We start from the raw sequence: 18,842 nt of genomic DNA, 5'->3' as shown, positions 1-18,842 counted from the left end.
AGTATAAATATTTCAAAATCTAAATCTTTCTCTTTTTAATAAATATTTCAAATTTCAATGAAGCGTGATTCTTCAAAAAACAGACATTTCATGTGTTACAACTTTAATCACAAAGCTTTCATTATTAAAAATTAGTTTAATCAAAGCGAATTATTTAATAATACTAGGAAGTATTGATATTTTAAATAAAATAAATATATATAATATAACGTAATAAAACAAATACATAAATGTTAAAATTTATCGTAATATAAGTGTGCTTTCGTGATCACACGCGTCTTTTATTTTCCTAACGCCCATATCATCAAATTCCACTACAATTTTCCCACAAAATAAAGCAAATTATCCTATTTACCAATTGCAATAAACGATCGACTCACGACAAATGTTTTGATTTCACGCGACGATCTTCCAGCGAGAATCCTCAACACGTTCGAACGTAACCCCATACCATCACGAAATAGTCACAATATAACAAAGAATCGTATCGTACACCGTGTCACCCAACCTCGTTTCCGTCTTGTCACGCTATTTTTCAAAGTTTAGATCGTGCTCTCCAAATGATGCGATTTCTCTAGAACGCGTCCCTATCTTTGGGAATCCACTGATCGAACGAAATTCCGTGAAAGGGAACAAACGACGCTTTCTCGAAACGAAAGAGGATCAGAGCGAGGATAAGAGGAGCTAAAAGGGAGCGGAAGCAGCCCTGGGGTGATTAAAGATAGAGCCTCGAGTCGCGATAGTCTTGAAATTTCGTGTCTCTCAAGGCGAAGGAGTAGAAAACATCAGACACTACTTACGAGGCTAAAAATAAGACGTACAAGTATCGCTCTTGTTCATTTAATTATAAAAGGAGAACTGATGGAATGTAATGCTGTTAAGAACAATCCTAAATAAGAAAGGAATAATTAAAATCCTTTTATAGCTCTTATAAAATTCAAACTTAATAATTATATTTTTGGTAAGCAGTTTATTTTCATTCGGAATTATTTTATATTAAAATTCTTCTTTCTATCCGCAAAGTGACATTCAAATCAGAAATTCAACAAAAATGTACTTATCAGATTTTCCTTCTGTGATCTTCATATATTACCACATAATAATAATAATATTATACTATATAATTATAAAACGTGAGTATCGATGTTTCTTCTCAAACGTGCTCCAAGAATTAAATATTCAACGGGACACTTGCTCTTATCAGTGTATGAAGTAAAAAAGTTTCACCTCCCAAATGGAAATTATTACGAGGAGGAAAAAATGAGACCGTTTTCCTTACGGTCCTTTTAAAATTCACGGAGAAGCTTTTCCCAGAGATCTTGTTTCTTGATATCTGTCTATGTACCGGAGGAAGATTTCGTCGGAAAGTAAATTCGACAGTGGTGGACGTGGTTGTAGAGGGTTAGGCAGAAGTCGAAGATAAAAGCGAACTTTGAAGTTTCGAAGGTAAACGAGAGTTTTAAAGACGATTTACGTGACGAAAACCGACGGCACATGAAAGTTTATCGTTTCGCCGCCAGCTTCCCGGGAAAATTCGCCATCGATCCGACGGGAACTTCCGCGGCCACTTAAAAATCAAGACGTCTTTCTCTTTTATACTTGTCCTTGCACTTAATGGGAACTTTCGTGACAGTTCGAATTATCGGTACGTTGCAATGTTCTTGTTATGAAACAATATTTTCTTAGTATGCTTGGGCGAGTTGATTCGATTTTAAGACATTGCCAACTTCATAGGTTTACTAAAATGTTCGAACACCTGTGGAAACTTATTCTTAATACACTGTACGTGTTATACAAAATAGTTGTTTATGATAGAGAACATGATGCAATTATCGAAGTCTGAAAAAAACCTAAAAATGTACATAGAAGCTGTGAGATATTTATTGCAAACATACCCGTCACAAGGATCAGAAAATTATTTATTGATAATAAGTCTTGATATTTAATGGTAGTTCCCTTTAGTATTAATTGCATATTTAAGCCAACTATTTATACTGCATATTACTTTTTTATTATGTGTATGCTTGTAATAAACGTCTCATATCTTGTGCATGTTAGATGTAGAAATAAGACAATTTTTTTTCAAACAATAAAAACTTCCATTATATGCAAAAATCGAAAAGAATTCGTTTGTACATGTAATAAATTTCCATATTGATTTCAAATTTTATCATTATAATCGTGATAGTTTCCGTACAGAAGACAAAGATTAATTTAAAAAATGCTTTATTTACTTATTCTTAAATTTGTACTATCTAATCTGGCTGATTTTTCGCCCGAAGAATTTACTAAAGCTGAGAATATTAGAATTTATGAGCGGATATACTTCTCATGACTTATGACGCGCAACCACGTCTGACCATAAACGCATTACTTCCACTTGCGCTCTGTTCTACTCGCTTTAACATTTTACTACGTTGCTTGTTTCATGCTCATGTAAATTCGTATACGTGTGTTATCTCTGGTTCATTATTTTATATTTACGTCGTTTTAAATTGTAGCAACTGAACTGTCGTTTATTTAACGTTATTCTTTGTTCTGCATTTTCATTAAATGTCTGGTTTATTTTTAAGCTTATCGTTCACGTTATATAAAATTCTCTTATTCTAAGTTCGTTCTTTGTACACTTTTGTACATCCTTTCTACTAAAAAGAAGTTTAAAAATCTTGAAAATATAATTAGAATCATACTTAATTTTTTCAACATTATAATAATTAAATAATATAATAATAATTAAATTGTGGAATTTGATGCAGTTGTGGAATATTTAAAGGCACAAAAATTCATAGAATATATGAAATGTGCAGAATCATCCACGGTATCCAAAGTAGAATCATTATAATGTTTAGAATTTTAGAGAGAGAATTTCAATTTAATTATGTTCATAAAACTATAACCATCTGCGATATAATAATACTGAATTTCATATTTCCTCGTAAGAATATATGAAAGAAATAAAAAGAGCGAAGAAGGGAATTAAAACGAAAGATTAAATGGCCAGGAAAATTTCATTTTCTTTCACTTTTATCGCAAGATACTTTCTACTAGTGACGCTGTTTTATATTCAACCCGTTTAATCGGAATTAAACATCCTTACGGAGAAATTATTCTATATAAAATAACAAATAATGTTGTTTAAAAATTCATTATTATTTTTATCGTCGATGTTCCCCTAAGGAATAACGAACGTCATAAGCGAACGATGCAATCATTTTCGATCGTGTCACATCGATATCGTCGTTGGAATTTAATAGCACGTCATAAAAAAGGGGTAACGAGCATCACGATATTAAATTGGCTGAAAGTTTTCTGATAATAGTAAAAAATCGTAATTTCACCGCGGGTATAATATCGATGCGACGTCGTTTCATATAACGTCGAGTTATTCGTTGCTCGGCCATTCAACCCTTCCCGCCCTATTTCTTTTTCCCAGTAGTTATTATTTTAATCGCAGCACGATCAACCTGATAATCTGAAAACCGATAATCGGTATGAAAGTAATGGACGTTGGTTGTATTACTTTCACTTCATTCATCGATCCTTTCATTCGAAATGTTATGAATGAATCGTATGCAATTGAAAGGATCAGTGGAAAAGCGATATAAAATACATTTGAATTTTCTAATAGAAGTTTTCTAGCGAAAAGTTTGGTAGAGTTTAGTCACTACGATTTTATCTGAAATTTTTCATAACAAAGTTTCTCCAAACAATCCAACGTTACTATGTTATGTGAGGTAGGAAAATCGTAAAACATATTTTTCTGGTTTACTTTTGCTTTCAAAGGAAAATGATGTAAATTAGTTGGTATATGGACTATGGCGTTCTAGCTATTAATTATTTTGTTCCACATTTATGAGGAAGTTATTTTTTACTTTTAGTATTTGCGATTTTATTCAGGTCAGCCTTTCAACTTGTAGAACATGTCTCGCTATACACGCCACTTCCTGTTAACGAGCTGTCGTAACTCAGAGTATTATTAGAATCATCTTGTTTTATGTTTCGCGAAACACGCGTGATTACGCGCTCGATTTTCTACAGTTTCCCTTTTATCATCCAGTGATTACGTAATGGAAAAAGTTCTTTCGACTATTTCGCGTAGAAATTAATGAAAAATCAGCGCATGCAACGAAAATGTTGGGCTACCTAGATATACAAGCGATGAGAAGAGTACCGTTCCAAAATTGTATACGAAACATGTTGGAAATAATTAATGAACGTAATAAAATTAACGCACGCATATGTGATCAAGCAATGAATAGAGAATAATTAATGATACTGCTAAAATTCAGAAATCCTGATTTTATGAATATTTTGGTGGAAATATTAAATTTTTCATTACTTTATTATAAACGCTATGAAAGTAAAATAACTTGTACTTTATGTACTGTTTTTGTAATTGCTTTCAAAAGTAATTAAATGTATACTTAATAAATAATAATACTTAATAAATAAATTTCAAACAATTGGTATTAGTATCTCTACTAAATAAATGAAATTTTTAAGAAAACGCGAATTGTATCGCATGACCTGGAAACTTAGAAGTTCTGCACAATATCTCTCTATAAATTTTCTACTTCTCATCCGTCATGTTTAACACCTACTCCTTATAATCTAATCTCTCCCATTTATGGAAGGCTTATTAACGATGATGTATTTTGTGGATCGTTGAAGACAATTAGCTCAACACGTTCGAACAATTTATGGCAGGTATTTATTGCTAGACCGCGTGTGCAATTGAACAATAATAAGATTAGTAAATTGGAAAATAAATTACTAGCGATTCTTTGGTTTTATCATCAATAAGATACTAATTATTGCGATAGTCATGTCTCGTTGCAGCGTTAATAAAATTTCAAAAATCCATAAAACTTTTCTATTATAAAAGTTAAAATATTTTCGTGAGACATTGTATATTACATTTATCGCATAAGATGTAATACTTAAGAAGCTATTTTATATCCTATTGTTAATCTACTGATAATACATCACATACATCGACACAGTATTTTCAGTATGGTGACGTTGCCTCTGACTTAAGTAGCTAAAGGATCAGTCTGTGGCTTCTAATAAATTTTAAAGGAGCGTTTAGATCAAAGGAGCAAGATATAGAACGGAAGCAACAGCATCTATTCGTCCAGTGTTGATGGTCATCGAGCAATTTGTTCATAAATTCATTTACAATAATCTAATGTACATTCTTAAAATATTTGTCTGATTTCCCATTCGATGAACAATCGTCAAATGACAAACGAATGTTCTTCGTTTCTTTCATTTTTCTAAATTATTTTACTAAATTTTATTATCATTTATTCGTTTGGTCTAAATGCAGCATAAAAATATCAGAAAAGAATTGGAATTGCGCGGTGATACAGAATATCTGTACTCACACTCAGTGTCGAATAAGATCAGTCTCCTGGCTACCACCCTGGCTTCCAGGGTGTTCGGCCTACTCGGCTTTTGCTGGTTCCCCGAATTCGGGGGTGCCACCGAGATCGGCACGGTCGTAGCCGTGCCCTGATTCGCTTGCGGCTCACCGCTCGGCGATACCGCGCCATTTGCACTCTGTTCAGTCTTTTCCTTCTTCGGCTCTGCAACAGAAAAAAAAATTCCAGACCGGTCAGAGCGGGACCAGAGACAATGGTCGGGGATCGCGCGAGCGGTTTTGCCTTTTATCTATTTTATCGATTCTATATCTCGTGCACCTTCTACCTTTTAATCCAGAACTCTTTCTTTCATCAATGCATTATCTGGTTTTCAAGCGAATCGTTGGTCTTTCAACAGTCTTAAACTTTTGAAAGTTTTAGATCGCACCTTTCGTTCCGATCGTTGTACTTTTGTTTCTTTTCTTTAACTTCTTCAAACGTTCGTTTACTTCTTTTTGAAGGAATTCTAGGTTGCATTGCGGGTTGTAATATCTTTGGAATATAAAATTGTACTTTCTAACAAATATTTGAACTGTATTGGCGATTTATGACGAATATCTGTACTCATTTTAGTTACTGATAATAAAGAAAAAAATCCTTTTGAAGAAAATTCGCCCCCTTAGCTCTTAACTGTTCTAATTCCACTTTTAGAAACAGCGTAATTAATCAATCCACGTATGTCTCATTGATAGAAAGAAGACACATTTATGATAATATGACAAAAATGCTACTCAGAGAGAAACAAATATTCAGTCCTTTCAAGTCCTAACGCCACACGAGCATATTACACTTCATTTAAACTCAGTTTTCTTAGTTTACAAACTGGTAGACATAGAACAGTTTGAAACTAGGGTGGCGAATTGTATTGAAATATAGAGAACGAACAAATGAACATTTTGCTCTTTAAGAGCCACGTAAAAGCACATTTCGTTATTAACATTAAAATTAATATCACAAGGTAAATTATTTAAAAAAATGTTAATTGTAAGTAAACTAAAAAGCGTCGGGAATTTCGCTTTGACGCGTTTCACAGATGGAAACGGGTGTTTTTATCGGCGAAAGAAACGGCCGGAGATGGCTCGGCATTAAATCGTCGAAACTCGGGGCGACTTCGTTTCCTGGCATTGCGTCGTTCTTCTTCATTATTTCGTTCGTTCTTCGTTTTACTGCGCTTTCCACGAGACACGTTTGGCTAACTCGGGAAATATCGTTGCGAGTGCGCCTCAAAATTGCCATTTCCACCTTTTACTCTCCAACTCGTGTCACACACACTGGGATAATAAGCTCGTGCGTTTAGGATTCACGCGTAAACTACACTCTGCGTCACGTTCGCGACTATAACGAGCTTTATGAGCCACGGAAAAAATTGGTAACGCGTCGCGTTCATGCGAATTAGGCTATAGCTGTTACCTTGTCCGGTAAAGTACTGCACGACTCCTCTTTTTCTTCATTTGCATCTCTTCTTTTCTTTTTTTTTTTTTTCGAAAATATCTTCGTGATGTCTACGTGATTAGAGGAACGAGCTTTCCTACTTTTACAACGAGTTTTATGACGAGTTTGTAATGAAAATTTGTTTGTAAGAATTTTTTAAGCGAATAATAAATCACGACAGAGAAAAATAAATGGAAATTTATTCGTCACTAACGAATCAGTTTTTATAGAGGTAACGATTGGTTCGTTCGAATTTTCGATCGTTTGCGGCAGGTAATTAGGGCAATTGATGAGATTACCTATTCGTGATTTTTAATTCATTTGAGGAGGATGGTTCTAATGGAAATTTGTGACACGTATTGAATAAATGAATACCGATAGGAGGTAACAGATGGGAATACGATTAGTATTACTATCCGTTTTGTTCGATTAATTTAATTCAAGTGATAATCTATGCAGAAAACAACAGAAGTTGTTATCTTAATTTCTCAAGTGGTAAAAATTGATATATTCTAACGTTTCACATTAGTTTCAGAATCAACGTATAGATAAACGTTGTTGTCGATGCATCGTGCATCACGCTTCAAATATGTACATAAAGCGGAAAATATTTACAGTGGTAAACAAAGGATTGAAGATAGAAATAAATCGGAGGATTGCCAGATGTTGATTCAGATCGTTGACCAGTGGCTTCGCGTCGTGATTTTCTTTTTGTCTCATCCTTTCGCGTAGAAATCGCGAAACTTTATTTCGAACCGGACGTCATCGGTGACTAAACTGCAGATTTCTTGCAGATCTTCATCTCGAAAATAAACGAATCTCGGTCATATCTTTTTAAACGTTTCATTTTTAATAATCCCCTGCAAAAAATCGTAGGGACCAAGGAGAACTTACATATTTTAAATTTAATATTTTTATCTTACTATGTATTCTCAAAGTAACAGTTGCCAATTTTACAAATTACACCCACTGAGTAATTCTTTAACTAACGTCCAGATTTGTCAGTCAATACCATCGATCATTTATTTTAACGACTATTTGTCAAACAGCTCTCGATTCATCGTCCTGATTAAGGATGTCGACAAAATGTAGCTTTTGACAATTCAGCGTAACTCTATCGCATACCAAATCCGCGATTCCACAAAGCCGAAAATTGAAATCGAGGCGAAACAACGCGCGGAAAAGAATTTCACGACTTCTATTTTACTCTTCGAAATCCCATCAAACGTTTCGTATAAATTCCACACACGATCCCCTCAATTTCCACGTACAAACATCGACAAACAACGAGGATCACGTGTCAATATTCTCCTCGATCGTTCGTCACCGCAACGGTTATTCGTCAAAAAGTCCGCAAGAACATTTGAGATCGCGTGTAACTGGTGCACAAAATAGCATGGGTGGAGGGAAAAAGAGACAAGATCGGAAAAAATTCGATGGACGAGCAGTGTCAGGATCGTAATTAAAGGCTACAAAGCGTCAATGCAGAATAGCACGTGGATCGCAACCGAGGATGAAATCATCCCGATTCGGCAGTGACAGATCACCGTGTGAAACGAGATTTTCGTCAGCTTTGGCCTTCTCCGCTGTCGGATTTTCCTCGCGGAGTTCCGCGATGCTTTGGAACTGTGCCAATGGAACTTCGAAAGAGAATCGTCGACGACGGCGACTCAGCTAATAACGTCAACAACATGTAACGAATTAACGTGGAACGAAGGTCGACGGATACGAGGAAAGAAAATTTGACTAGGTTAGAGGAAATGTAACATTGTGACGAATGATATGCGGAAGAATATATTTTAATGGATTTTCTGGTTTTAGTTTTTATTTTTGGATTTCTCTTTTTTTATTGGGGAATAACATCGAAGGTACAAACAAAGAAAGGGTATCTTTGAAGGAAGGCAAATTTTGCCATTAGATAGTAAAGTAGCCTTAATATTATATATTTTACATACACAATTAATACACCTTCAGTCAAGCATAAAAAATATCAGCAAAAATAAATAACATTACCTTCACGATATTATGAATTCTGTAACCTTGAACTACAGATCACGCACGCTAGGAGGAGATTGAATTTTCATTTCATTGGCACAATCGGATGAAGTTTTACAAGCTCTAGAATGTAAGTGTCTTCAACTATAGAAAGCTTATCAAATCAATGTACATCGTTATTCAAATATGTGAAATTAATTTTTATATATGTAATATTTAATAAATAAAGTCTTAGAATAATTTGAAAGACTACACATCTATGCAAAGGGAAAAAATATCAAACTGTCTAGTTAAGGGCTAAAGAAGTATTTTTTCTGAAATTATCTGAAATCAAACGGTTCAAAAATGCTTGACTTTACTACTGAAATCGATCCAAACCTCGTGAGGATTCTCACTTTTTCAAAGTTCACCAATATTTTTACTTTTACTTTACTATAACACCCATTTTCCATACAATTTCATAAAAAATGACTACAAACCCAAGCAAATCAAGCCATAATCACTATCAATTCATATTTTCAGTTATTTCTTTCAAAAGCAATCAAATCTTCTTTCGCGATTGTAATTCAATCGATAAGCACAAACACGAACCTGACAATTCTTTTCACACGCGATTGTCGTTCCGCATACCCAGCACGTTCAGAGCAGACTGTTAGAAACTAGAAACCTCCCGCAGCTCGAAATAGATTAGAAACGTCGGGCGGATTGCGCGACCATCGCGACCTTCTCGACGTGCGTGTCTCGTTACCCCAGATTCCTCATAGTCGCGAGCTGTCGCGAAGACAATCGAGTTTATTGAGCTCATTGTCTGGGATTTAGTCGAAAGATAACAGTGCTCGTGATTGCGCTGTGATTACAAAACACAATCCCAATATTCTCCAAATTTTCGTAATTTTCTAATAAATTCTCTCTTGTATAATAATTAAGTAATAAATCAAATTAGGAAATTGATAAGTTACAAATTATAGATCATAACTTCTCTTTTATAATTTTACAATTTTAAGTCAGTTAGGATAATAAGCTAATTAATTAATTTATGAAATTCAGAAAAACTTACAGAACTTAATTTTCCTTATTACCAAATAATTATAAAATTGATTCCACCGTGCTAAAGAGCTTTAGAGATAAATTAAATCGATCGATTTATACGCGAAAGAAATTTATAAACTTGTGTATATTTGGTCAATTGTATTATTTGAACGCCGTTTGGGAAATTTGCGAAAATATCGAGAAATTCACGATTTTGTTGATTTATTTTAAAATAAATATCGGTATACTAATGTTTATTTTGATTTAATGTATGGACATGTTTTCTTAAAGCAAATTTACTGATAGGTGATTAGTATGATAAATATCCAATAATCTAATATTTCATGAAGTTTCATCATTCAAAATAGTAGTTTTATTCCAGAAAAATGTAGTCAAAAGTATTTCGTTATGTGTTGATTTTCGTGACCAAAGAAGATAGGATTTTCGATATGAAAATTCTAAGAATTGTAATATATTGCATGCATCGAACGATAGTTTTTGTTACGTTTTTCAACTTCATCAGTCAGTGTTAATCGTACGAGTGATTCTTTCACACAAATGAAGAAGAAATCAAAGACATATCTCTTCGTAGACATAAATGTACAATAGAAGTTTCAAACATGCTTATCTTATATTTTAAAATATATGTTTCTCTTGTTGAGGAATTATAAAATAGAATCAAAACGTTCAGTTTATCTATAGACATTAAGTTAACGTTTCCCATAATTCGTCATATTTATATCAGAGTACATTCGATTTTATTTTTATACATAGCTCCATCTACGGGACGTGTAGCGCCAAGTTATTCAGACTTATGTAAGCAATCGTGGTTAAAATATACAATAAAGCAATGACTAATATGATTTCTAAATTTTTGAGCTATGTGTTTAAGGTATACATTATATATTTAGTATACATTTACAATAGTACATTAAATTTTTCATTTTATAAACACTCTCCATCTCTTTTGTGTTCTTTTTCTTTACATTTAATTTTCTTCAGTATTGTACTGAAATTGTTGTACTTGACATCATCATCGTTTAAAATATTTTCTCTGTTCCTGACAATGCAATCTAATTTTCGAGGAAGTTCTCAAGCTACCATTAACCTTTTCTTCGAAAAACTCTATTGTTTAAATTATTATTTGTATTTTTATACACTTGGAAACTTTTAAATGTTCCTAGTTTTTAATATTTGTAATACTCACATTATTAATTTGATATTTAATATTTTTTCTTTTTTAAAAACAGAAAGATCATATTCTTTTTTAAGATAATTTTCGCAATTTCTTAATATCTCTCAATATTTTCGCACATCTTGTACCAAATCTTTACCACTTTAATATTCAATGCATTTCTTTGAAAAAAGAGGCAAAGATTGTTAAAAAAAATGTCCTATTTTCAAACATTTCATCAATAACAATACACGCTCTGTAAACACTTCTCACCATTTTAACATTTGTCGAACGATTTTCCTTGTTTTAGAAACAGTTGGTGATTTATCGATCCGAGTTCAATGTCTCGAAGAAACGAGATTGGAATTAGAACGATACGAACGATTTACTCACTGGCAATTATATGTAAATTTGTCGTGTCCAAGAAGAAGCACGACCGAAATAATTCACGAACTGTAGCAGAACGGACGCAACAACTTTCTTGCTGGCTTAAGTCGAGCTAACATTGAGTCATGTTGCTCGAAATTCCATCCGAGTTTTCTATGCCAAGTGCAGCAGCCTATACGAATCACGTATGTGTTGTCATATATTCATTTTTTCGTTTCAAATGACATGATCAAAAATATATCTACGTGAAATAGTTGTACGTTTTTTTAAAATAAATATCGTAAGAAAAAATAACGTGTGATGCATAAAACTAAAAGAATCTCAGTAATGATTTGTTAAAAATTTTATTAATAAATCAAAAATTACAATTTAGTTGCAAGGTTATTCTCCTCGATTCATCAAACATGTAAGTGGTAACTGACAGTACAAGTCAGACATTTGATGAAACAATTTTGTTACGAAGTTGATTACCAGACTGCGGATGCAAATTGATATTTTTATAAATAAAACTAAAGAAATAGAAGCTAAATAATGGTTTCTTTTACCTTCTAAAAATTATACAACGTATATCATATTTAGGTCATTTTACGTATTTCTGCACGTTTGGTCTATTTTCTGTATTTTCCTACCTTCAAATTTCTCACGAATCCATAAAGATTCGTAGTCCAGTGATTACTATAGTTAGTATTATAATATGAAGAAAGAGAAAAAGCGGGAAAGGACTCATTGGTTCTATCGATATCTCTCCGATTTCTTTTTTCTCGTACACGTGAAGATGGTGTCGCGGAGAATTATGTCGTGGACACGATATGCGCGACGAAACGACGCATAATAAACGAGGCCGTTTAACACGGTGAACATACTGGTTCGTCGTGAATTATTTCTGCCCGGCACGCGGTTGTTGAAAACACAGGAAAAACAGGAGAAACCGGGTGTGAAAATTACGGACGGCGCAAACTCTCCAGCCGCGAGTTCTATAAATAATTCGACGCATCTTCGTACCACGAAAATTCCCGTTAATATTTCATCGTCCCTTGCGTGGACCCTGGTTCTCGAAAGGTAGAACGTATTAAGCTTCCTGTTTGGAAAAGGGAACTTCCGTTTAATGCTTGTTCGGATTGTTCTTTATTTTATGAGCCACGGTATAAAGGAAAATACACGGTATAGGGGAGGAAAAACGGTACTTCAGGCTATAACAATGGAGGACAAAACAAAGTTTAAAATTGATGCTTATGTCCTGTGTAAAATTGATTCTTATGTTTGAGTAGGTATTAGCAACTTTTATGCTTCACATTTTTCATGATTTTTTGTAACAGACATCTATCTTGGATTTTACAGGGAGGATCTCTCTCTGCGTGTAAGCAGACAAGAGACGATTATTTGTGAGGATAAAGCGAACCTGTGGAATGAGACTTTGTCAGAAACTGAGTCTCGAGTGATAAAATAGTATTACAGGTTTTTAATTCATTTACGCACAATTTACATGACTTTAGTAGTTTCAAAGGGATTTTTCTCATTGCACAGACGCAATTCAGAAATTTCAAAGGCACAAATCAACCACCTTATATGTTCATGAGGCGATTCTTCATTGACGCAGATCCGGTGAAAACAGATCGCTTGTCGGAAGATTGCATTCATCGCTTCGAAATTGTGATGACGTGCTTGTGGAACTATTCGTGCGTCTTTCACCATTAAGATCATTACATCATCATCTGGAATCTCATATACACATAACTATATGGTCTATTGAGATCACCGAGACTTTAAACTGCCGATTAAATAGATGAACTAAAAGTCGTCGTTTCCTACGGATTTCTTATTTTATATTTTCTTCTTTTTTTCTTCTTGTGGACAAAATTAATGAAACTCAGCCTGCAACAAGATACTCTATGACACACTAAATATTTATTAAATACATCTAAGATAAAAATAAATGAATATAAAGTAGTTAAAATGAGGTTAACCTTCAACTGACGTGGTATGCGTTAGATAATTAAAAGAAAATAATATAAGTAAAAAGTGGGAAAAGCAAGACATAATATATTGGGCATTGTATTTAAAAAAGAAACGCGAAACATCTTCCAAAAAATATTGCACAAAAAATCTAATAAAAAAGAATATAATTATTAACACTTTCTTTTTAAATCGTGATAATTTTATTCAACGTCTCCTTCCCCTCACAGCAAATGATTCACAATTAATTTCAAGCTGTCGCGTCGAGGCTAACCAATTCACCCACGCTAATAGAATTTCCATTTTACCCAAATTTACATCTGTTACACCATGGACCGTATCGTTGGGAACGAACCGAGGATCGCAGGGTCGGGAAGTCGGTGGAAACCGAGTGGCAAACGTGTCTGTCGCACGAAAACACGACAATGGGGGTGGAGCGTATGTATCGATCGTTACCTCTCGTCGTGAGTTCCATCAGAAACGATAATGCTAAACTGCAGATTCGCGTCGTTGGGTCGGCAACGCGTGCAATAAAGGCCAACGTTATCTGGCAGTAGCATTGTTTACGGTTCGCTCGAGTTTCGACTATGCTTCGCCGATTTTTCTCTCTTTTTCTTTCGTACCGCCGCTTTTCCTCCACCCTTCTATTTTCAACGACTCCAAACTCGCTCGAAACTGTCTGCTCAAAAAAAAAACTCGACAACCCGTCGGATAATTGCGTTCAGAAAACGGAACGAGTCCGTATTTGGCTTTTGGCCGATCTTATCGTTTCTGATATCCTCCTTCTGTCTTTCGTTACCGTCGCATATTAGCCGGAGACCCGAATGAAAGCAGACGAAATTCAATTGGACGGTGTTTATCGCAAATAGTGGAAATTGAATTTCGTGACTTGATACGTTTTAGGGATTACGTTGTGAATTATAACGGGGTTAATCGAAGAGTTTCGAAAGAAATACAAGGATGTTACGATTGATATAGGTAACATTGTTACCAAGAATGTGAGATGATATTAAATATTATGAAATATAGACACGAGAAAATTATTCTGTAAGCGGAGGAGGAAATAAGTAAAACAATACTGGCATGCCATTTTTTCACGACCGATAAGCCTTGCATCTGCATCACGAAACAATTATTTTCCAATAGCAATGCGTTGTCCATTGTTTCGCTGTTTTTAAATCAGCGATATATCTTTTTGTCACAATGTACCATTTCGTTTAAAATTAATGAATCTTTTCAATGTAGATAATTTCGTATATTTTATTCAATATAATACTGTATTTAATATGAAAGCATGCAATTTAAAAAAATTACTTTAATAGAATATGATAATGATTTCATCGATACATTTCCAATGACTATTTAGTCATACAATTAAGAAATATTTAATTTATATTTAATTCAACGTCAGTTGCAGAATTAATTTTACTTCGAAATAACATTTTTCTAAAAATTCCTATGTTATTCAGGAACCGCCAATAAACAAACGATGCAGTATGACATATGCACTCGCGTTCATCCACAACCGATGAAATTTTATTTTACGAGCGCATAACATGCAATTGTTCCTGTCAAATTACTCTTCAAACAGTTGGCGAAATGGTATTCTGCCGGGGAACAACAATTTTTCGAAATATCTCTGTCATTCAACACGCACGACCCACTTTCTCGCTCCACCACATGTTCATAAATATTCTTCTCAAGAACGAATGAAACAACGGATGAGAAAACAATAGAACCGGTTAATAGCGTTCCCCAGTTTAAACAAGAGAATGTAATCGGTTTTATATGTACATTTTCTTTTTTAACCACGAAATATGAAAACGTGCTGTTCATCGTGTTTCAAAATTCATTAAAAATCCATTTCGAGCGGATGTATAAAATAATGCAGGCCACCATGAGTTCGCCTCGTGACGGAGAAAGATGTTTTTTCGCTCAAGCCGTACCGTTTTATGACTGTTATCGAAGCCCTCCTCCGTTTTCCGATACATCTTTCATTATATGTGCACGCTGCTTTCGTGTGTCATTGAAAATTGGGTGATCGATTCGTCGATTTTTACCAGAAAGAAAAAGACGAGACAGAGTTCCGATAGAACGATATTTTGCGAAGTTCCTTTTCGACGAAAAAACATTTAAAGCAGTTGGTCGTTTTAAAATTTAGGATACAGATGAAAGTATTTGGTATTTTGAGGGTCTAAATATTTAGTTTATTTTATACATATGGAAAACCAGTATAAAAAAGCCGTATAAAGTTCTGACCTTCTAAAGTCTATAACGTTTTACTTCGTAAAACAAATTGTGTGATGAGAAATTGCACATATTATATGTCCTCGTAATAAGTATAAAATGACAAAAGTACAATTCAACAGTTCAAACATAGTACTCAAATTTACAATAAAATAAAGTCTCTGTGTTTCTTTCTAATTTTGGTTCATGAACTAAATCCTGAACTTTCTAAAGCTTCTAATATTTTACCTCATAAAACAAATTGTGTGCTGAAAAATTGCACATATTAAATGTCCTCGTAATAAGTATAAAATGACAAAAGTACAATTCAACAGTTCAAACATAGTATTTAAATTTACACTAAAATAAAATCTGTTTTCTTTTTTCTAATTTTGCCTCATGAACTAAATCCTGAACTTTCATAAGCTAATAATTTTTTACCTCATAAAACAAATTGTGTGATGAAAAATTGCACATATTAAATTTCCTCGTAATGAGCATAAAATAACAAAAGTACAATTCAACAGTTCAAACATGGTACTCAAATTTACACTAAAATAAAATCTCTGTTTTTCTTTCTAATTTTGGGTCATGAACTAAACGTTTTAAGCTTATAACATTTTACCTTATAAAACAAATTATGTAATGAGAAATTGTACATATTAAATGTCCTCGCAATGAGCATAAAATAACAAAAATACAATTCAACATTTTAAACATAGTACTCAAATTTACACTAAAATAAAATCTCTGTTTTTCTTTCTAATTTTGGTTCATGAACTAAATCCTGAACTTTCATAAGCTAATAACTTTTTACCTCATAAAACAAATTGTGTGATGAGAAATTGCACATATTAAATGTCCTCGTAATGACCATAAAATAACGAAAGTACAATTCAACAGTTCAAACATAGTACTCAAATTTACACTAAAATAAAATCTCTGTTTTTCTTTCTGATTTTGGTTCATGAACTAAATCCTAAACCTTGTTCCAAACAGTATTAGAAAACAGTCAAAGTAGGCACTAGTTTGTAGCTTCGTTAAATGTTTAAATAATATGTCAAGATATTGCTACAGTTGATATAATATTATATTAAACTCACGAAAGGGAGCAGAAAGTGAAGACGATACAAGTTGAAAGTACCCATACTGTCTTCAAAGTTGACAGAGATATTCGGTCTGAGCCGAATGCAAGTAGCTAGCTGAATTTGTCGCGACGTTCGAGTTCTGATAAGCTGCCATCCGTTTGAAACTTAATTCTCACCCGCTCCTGTTCCGTTTCACCGCGAGTTTTAGTTATTGCTCGAATTAGTGGTGTGCGAACACCGGCGAAAGTTCCATAGAACAGTTCAATTTACTCTACCCGAGGCCACACTATTCGCACACTTTCCTTGTTATACTTGTATCTTATTGCCGTGTCACTGCTCATACGATCTCTGTAATTTCTGATGGCGTGGTGTTAACTTTCTGCGAAAACGAATCTGGAGGAAAGTGTTCCCTCTCCCCCCCCCCTCTCTCTCTCTGTTTAAAATCAGAAATTGCTTGTTGAGACTATCGCTTCTCTTTTTATCAGAGGTAAATTGAATAATATTATAGTAATATATAAGACGTAATTTATTGAATTTGACGACTAAATTATTCGTAAATTTTTCATCTCTTAATGTACAATCTAACTGAGATTAGCTCGTCATTATACATCAGACGGTAAAGGTACGCTGTTTCGTTTCAGTTTCGTTCAGATTTTTAAAGCAAGAATCAAACAAGACGCGAAGAAATGATACAAAAGAACGCCATGAAATTCGGTCTACGATAAATTCAATAGTACACTTTGGATTGATAAAGGCGGATAACAACACAAAATGCATAAGTATAAACGCGTAATTTTATTTTTAATGAGACATTTATCGACTTTTTGCCACATGATACAAAACTTAATCTTATCTTTACCTATAAAACACATTAAATTACGGTACGCTCTGTATACTTTGTACGGAGTGATCATTGCCATTAGTTGCATACAAATTTTAGATTAATCGTTTGTCGCTAAAAAGTTAATTGTATAAAAAAAAATGCGAGATCTAATGATCTCAAGGGTAATATATCCTTTGTTTCTTTCCTCTAACTTTTAAATTCTCAATATATCATCTTCCTTTCACATCCAATCTTCTAACTTTTTGGACTGATTATCAGACTTCTATTCCTGCATCACAGTTCAATGAAAACCATAAACGAGGAAGTTCAAGAAAAGAACGCAAAACATGGTAATCAATCAAACAGCGAAGTGTAAAAAAAGCAACACGGATCATTTGTTCTGGTTTCATCAACCGCGGAAACTCGGTGGAAGAAAGTTGAAGCAAAAAAGAAGGATATGACGTAAAACTCCGAAGGAAACGGCGAGAAGAACATCGAAGAATAATCAAGGATAGTGAGATAACGGGGTTCATTGTGTGATCCCCGTGGGATAATTCAACTTTCATCTCGGTTTCACTGATACGACCGGGTGAAGGAAGCCGTAGGTGGCAAGTAATCTTCGAGACGAAGATCGCGGTTGAACGAAGCGGGTAATGCGGCGTTAAACGGTCGCGAGAATTCTTCGGAATATGTGCCAATAAAAATTTGTGGCGTCTCGAGCTCTTCCATCTTTCTTCACTTTCTTTTTGCGAAGAAACGTTTTGAAAGAGATAAGGATAATCTTCGAATATTTTGTGTGCTGGGGAATTACGTTGAGCGATAAATTACGTTAAAAATCATAAACCAACAGATACTTCTTATAGATTAAAAGAGATTATAATGAATGTAATGTATAAAACAGGACGCATAATAATAATGTACATCTGTCAAGAAATTAAAGTTGAGTATGTCTGACTAAATACCGTCCGTTTCTACTTATACCGTATTCAATGTTTTCTTTCTAGCGTCTTAACCACACAGATCAATTATTATTTATACACGTATATAGCTGCCATAATATGACATATACAAGCCACCACAATCTTGGATTGTAATTTAAAAATTAAAAGAATATTCGATCTTGTTTTGGCTAAACATTTTCCGAAATACAACGTTCGCGTAAAAGTAACCAATAAATAATTACTCAAATGTCAATCATCAACCACAAATTACGCAAAAGAATTCGTTATTTATCTATGGTAAAACTACAAAGTTAAACGTAGTTAAAGCGCGAGGAAGAAACAGAAAAATAAGCTTCATTTTCTTCACGTGTA

At 33.8% G+C, this 18,842-nt stretch overlaps 1 protein-coding gene across 12 annotated transcripts in view; it reads right to left on the bottom strand.

Moving 5' to 3' along the window:
- The window catches only part of LOC132905063 (phosphatase and actin regulator 4B), a 397,089-nt gene that overhangs the window by 28,386 nt on the left and 349,861 nt on the right, over nt 1-18,842 (bottom strand). For 11 of the 12 annotated variants that reach the window (XM_060955998.1, XM_060955999.1, XM_060956002.1 and 8 more), the window contains one exon: nt 5,388-5,588. The exons of the other annotated variant lie outside the window; for it this stretch is intronic. In XM_060955998.1, coding sequence (XP_060811981.1) covers nt 5,388-5,588 — 201 coding nt within the window. The remainder of the gene's footprint in view (nt 1-5,387; nt 5,589-18,842) is intronic. 12 annotated transcript variants of the gene reach the window in all.

The sequence above is a fragment of the Bombus pascuorum genome, chromosome 3 (assembly GCF_905332965.1).
Source record: "Bombus pascuorum chromosome 3, iyBomPasc1.1, whole genome shotgun sequence".
Lineage (NCBI taxonomy): Eukaryota > Metazoa > Arthropoda > Insecta > Hymenoptera > Apidae > Bombus > Bombus pascuorum.
This window is presented reverse-complemented; position numbering and strand designations above follow the sequence as displayed.